Consider the following 5,019-nt stretch of genomic DNA (forward strand, 5'->3'; position numbering starts at 1 on the left):
AGATCAAGAGGAGAAGGAGCAGGAAGGGGGGGGGGGGAGGGCAGAGAGAGAGAGAGAGAGAGAGAGTAGATCAAATGCCATATGATCTCTTTAAAAAAAACACCCACAAAAACTAACAGTTTTTATGATTTTATCATAAATTAATTTATGTTCTAAATATTTTTTGGAGAAAGACCAGAGCACAGCTTATTGAAACACACCCCCAAGCCACTCGCATTACACAATTTAATTGCACAACTTACACGCATCTTGCACACCCTTGTTCTCATCACTTGTTCAGAACACATTCATAACACCTAAACATTGATGTTTCTGTCGCTGAAGTTTATTTTCAGCGACTACTGTTTTTGATAGAGCAAAAGCTCTACAACAGTAAAATCATAACCAAAGAACATATATATATAGCAAGGTGTAAGTTTTAGTGTACGGGTTGACTAGATTTCAAAATGGACATATCAGGCCCTAATTTATCATTCCCGTCACTAAAACACCAAATTACAAAGTAAGTTTTAGTGTACGGGTTGACTAGATTTCACAATGGACATATCAGGCCCTAATTTATCATTCCCGTCACTAAAACACCAAATTACAAAAATACCTGTACATTGAGACCACGACATTGGCAGCCGTGGATGTTATCCATACATTTGTCAAGAGACAATATTCCAGTACACAAAAAAGAAGCATAAAAATGGTTCAAATGCGGCGGTAAAACGCCGCGTCCAGAATGGTTCAAATGTGGAACACAGCAAAAAGTATAAAAAAAAACCCGTTCAATTGCGCCCTGATCTCTCCCAAAAGATGCAAGAAAAAAGAAATGTAACACTGTAAAACGCAAACAAAAATTTTGTTAATAAAATTTTTAACGGAAGGTGGGGTGGGAGGCGGAAATTTCGAAGAGCTGTATTTTCACTTGTTGCTGCTTTCGAGTAGTGGGCGGAAGTGCCTTTTATGATTTGTTTAGCTGAAATTGCCCAACTTCTCTCGACACGGAAACCAGGAAAAAATCATCTAGCATATACCAGGTTTATGCCTAGCTTTGTTTTGGCTATCCATTCAATTGCGGTGCTAAATGCTCAAAGATCTGACATGAGGAGGAGCACCCCATTTGTACGGCCCGATCAACCTAGTACATACCATCCCAGCAAAACATGAATAAGTGATAATCGTCCGGGTGAAGGGGCAGAATCCTGAAAGCCTTCTCAACATCAGTTTTTGCCATGAAAGCCCCAGGACATAAACCCCTCACCAATCCGATTGCATCCTCAATGGTTGCATAAGACACATGTGATCGCTCTGGATCGATACCGTCATTGATCGATTGTCCCACCGGATGGGAGAGGTCATGGATCATTCTAAATTTCCCTTTATCTTTCTTCTCTAGTAGACCAACTGGGGAACACTGAAATTGTTTGAACGGGGTTGTTGAAAAAGGGCCTAAAATGCGACCTGCTTGTTTTTCCTTCTGAATGTACTCGTTAACCACTTTGGGAAATTGGAATGCTGTTTTTAAATTTGTTGGCACTTGGCAAAGAACTTCTCCTGTATAACCTACCCGGAAACCATCTGTGAAACCTGCTACAATCTCTTCTGAACCATCATACTCCTCCAGCCAGTAGGCCAATCGATCAACCTTGATGGGAGTGGGAGGCGCTTCACTTCTGACGGTTATTGGCTAATATTGCTCCCCCTTTGGGGTTTTCCACGAAAGGATTGGTCAGCCTGCTTCGCTTCGGGACAGCTGATAGCCGGGTGTTCCCCGTTCTGGCAGTGGAAGCAGGCATGCTTGTACCTGCACCTGTTAAGGGTGCAGGACCCTTTCACGTGGAAATTGAGGCAATACCCTTTTGGCGCCCCCGCATTCCATCTGTTGCCGTCCGCAGGACTGTCACACCGAAGCGGTGCATTTTGAACAGACTGTATAAACTTCAGTCTGGCAGTCGTGTACAACTCGGGACATGAGGCCCCCCAGGTTTTCAGGCCCTGCTGGACCATGCGCCGGAACGACCGGTCATACCCGCGCCAGTCCCCCTTTTCCTGCATAAGCAGTTGGACCTGCTGGAAATGGACCGCCAGGCCCTGCCCTGCTGCCGAGAACTTCTGCACGTAAATGGCAGTGAAAATGTTCCAAGCTGCCATCCAGCGTGACTCGCTCAAGGTGGAGGCTTTCTGCGGCGAGTCACGGATCTGGAGGCTTGGCCCCTCGGTTGACTTTGTGATAGTCACATCATATGAGGGGCCCTCCTCCCCTTTCACCAGCAACGCCATGTCGATGGCCTCATTGGTCCAAATCCTTTGTTTAATTTTGTCCTCCACAAAGAGGTCCACAGGGACAGTTGGCTTTGGGCCCTCACCTGTCAGGTCATGGATCAGGCTGGCGGCTGCGGTGCTTTGACCGGGTGACTCGTGTCTGCCATTGGTCTCCTGCGGGACGGCTGATCTGCTGGGCTGAGGTAGCTCATGTCTGAGTGTCGGCGCAGCAACAGACTCCTGCCGGGCCCTTTCCCTCAACCCGGCATTTTCCCGCTGGAGGGAGAGGATGGCGGACTCCGCGCGTGTCTGGAACGCCTCCTGCCGCTCTCCCATGCGTCGCATTTCAGCCAGGAGCATGGCCAGGTCTGGTGCTGGCTGTACCGCTTCTTGTAACAGTGTAGATGTGGTTGCGGCAGTCGAAGCCCTTTGTCGGCTTTGTTTGCCCCCAGCTGCTCTGGTGACCTCCGACACCCTCAGGGAAGCTGCCCTCTTGGGAGGCATGATGCTGTACAAACAGATATCAATACTGTGAGAATATCGTCGTGACCATTAAAATTGTTCCCCCATGAAATCTTCGTAATTTGACGAAGGAATTTTAGTATCGCACCGATTAACATCAGAACCCGAAACTGGGTGCGTCTTCCTGCAAAACAAAATTTGTTTTTACAGCATGAAACTGCGCTACACCGAGGAAAATTCACAATTAACAATAACAGCACATATTACTAATACCCTGCATCATCCCAGTGACACAAAATACCCCTGCATCATCCCAGTGACACAAAATACACCTGCATCATCCCAGTGACACAACATACACCTGCATTATCCCAGTGACACAAAATACACCTGCATCATCTCAGTGACGCAAAATTACAGGCCTGCATCAACCCAGTGACCCAACGTACACCTGTATCAACCCAGTGATACAAAATACACCTGTATCATCCCAGTGACACAATACACCTGCATCAACCCAGTGACACAAAATACCCCTGCATCATCCCAGTGACACAACCTACACTTGCATCATCCCAGTGACACAACCTACACTTGCATCATCCCAGTGACACAACCTACCCCTGCATCATCCCAGTGACACAACCTACACTTGTATCATCCCAGTGACACAACCTACACCTGCATCATCCCAGTGACACAACCTACACCTGCATCATCCCAGTGACACAACCTACACTTACATCATCCCAGTGACACAACCTACACCTGCATCATCTCAGTGACACAAATTACACCTGCATCATCCCAGTGACACAACATACACCTGTATCAACCCAGTGATACAAAATACACCTGCATCATCCTAGTGACACAACATACACTTGCATCATCCTAGTGACACAACATACACTTGCATCATCCCGCAGTGACACAAAATACACCTGCATCCTCTCAGGACACAAAATACACCTGCATCATCCCAGACTCTGAAACCAAATACAATTCACTTTCTCAGGAAGATTCGACTGTGAGTGACAGCCTTTCTAAGGGATTTATACATTCTGAACTGGCCTGAAGGTGCAAGGTGAACCCCGTCTGCCCAAAAAATTGGCTTGCAGCTGTTGATACTTGGCTGCATTCTCGTCTGGGAAGGAAACAAACTCATGTTCCCAAACAAAACATTCGGTAGCAGTGCAGCTCCCTGCCGAAGCAAACGGTTTACCTCCCTTGCTCTGGCATTGGGTCTGCGATCGAACCTGTACTTTTTGGATGGAAAGCGGGGCATGAGCTGACACAAAATCACGTTCGGCACCCCAACTCTGGTTCCTTAAATCACTGGCACAACGGCCAGAATCTGAGAGGAAATCTCCTCTGCTGAACATTCAGAGGAAATGTCGTTGTCCCCAATCATTATTAGCAACAGATCTGGCCTGCCAAATGACGCCATCGCGTGACTCAGATTTCTTGCCCAGTCTCCATTGACTTCGCCGGTATCGAGGCCAAAATTGGGCGAAACACCTTCGTCATGAACCAAAAATTCACCAAATCTTCTGGCGAACGAGTGTCCAGAGATAAGGATCTTAGCCCAAGCTTTATTTTCTTCGAGTTCGACTCCCGCACTACGACGGCACGCCATCACTGAAAGCGTCACTAGAAAACTGGTCAGTTTACTCGAAACAAAGATGACAAAATACCAGCTATTCGTGAATGGAATTGAGCACACTTACACGACTGGTACTAACTAGCAACAAAGAATAAGAAAAATTGTACTCAACGCTGGAAAGTCGTTAAAAACGGCATAGAACGCCAACAAAATTTCGAAGAGCTGTATTTTCACTTGTTGCTGCTTTCGAGTAGTGGGCGGAAGTGCCTTTTATGATTTGCATCTTGGTTATTCAATGAAAACTTGGATTGGATATGGATTTAACATCTTACTGCTTTTCATCCTAGAATTTAAAACCCCCATCAGAAATAATTTTTCACATAAATTATATTTGTTTTTGTTGTGTGTGCGTGCATGCTCACATGCCTGCATGTGTTTGTGAGTTTGGGGGTAGTTTGCTTGCAATTTTCTGTCCATTGTAAGTAAAAATAAACTTGAATATCATCTGTTTTTGTTTTTACACCACGTTATAATACGGGGTGTATAAGTTTAGATCTGTCTGTCTGTCTGCCTGTCTGCCTGTCTGTCTGTCTGTCTGCCAAACTAAGATTATATTTCTGGTACTTATGGGTCGATTGAGCTGAAATTTAGTGTGTAGATCCTGCAGTAAAAGGGGATATATGAGCTTTACTTGCCTTTAC

The 5,019-nt window shown here is 45.8% G+C and overlaps 1 protein-coding gene and 1 long non-coding RNA gene across 2 annotated transcripts; both read right to left on the reverse strand.

The window, feature by feature from the left end:
• Positions 1 to 303: 303 nt before the first annotated feature.
• Positions 304 to 4,713, reverse strand: LOC138975646 (uncharacterized). Its single transcript, XR_011458705.1, has 2 exons — positions 4,586 to 4,713; positions 304 to 946 (listed from the first exon to the last, which is right to left on the reverse strand). It is a non-coding gene; the product is annotated as an uncharacterized lncRNA (long non-coding RNA).
• LOC138975637 (uncharacterized) lies at positions 960 to 4,590 on the reverse strand. The gene is made up of 2 exons (XM_070348375.1): positions 4,491 to 4,590; positions 960 to 2,758 (listed from the first exon to the last, which is right to left on the reverse strand). Exon 2 carries the CDS (start codon positions 2,752 to 2,754, stop codon positions 1,669 to 1,671), a length of 1,086 nt encoding a protein of 361 aa, XP_070204476.1. The 5' UTR covers positions 2,755 to 2,758; positions 4,491 to 4,590; the 3' UTR covers positions 960 to 1,668.
• Positions 4,714 to 5,019: the final 306 nt, after the last annotated feature.

This window comes from Littorina saxatilis, linkage group LG1 (assembly GCF_037325665.1).
Source record: "Littorina saxatilis isolate snail1 linkage group LG1, US_GU_Lsax_2.0, whole genome shotgun sequence".
NCBI classification, from domain to species: Eukaryota; Metazoa; Mollusca; class Gastropoda; order Littorinimorpha; family Littorinidae; genus Littorina; species Littorina saxatilis.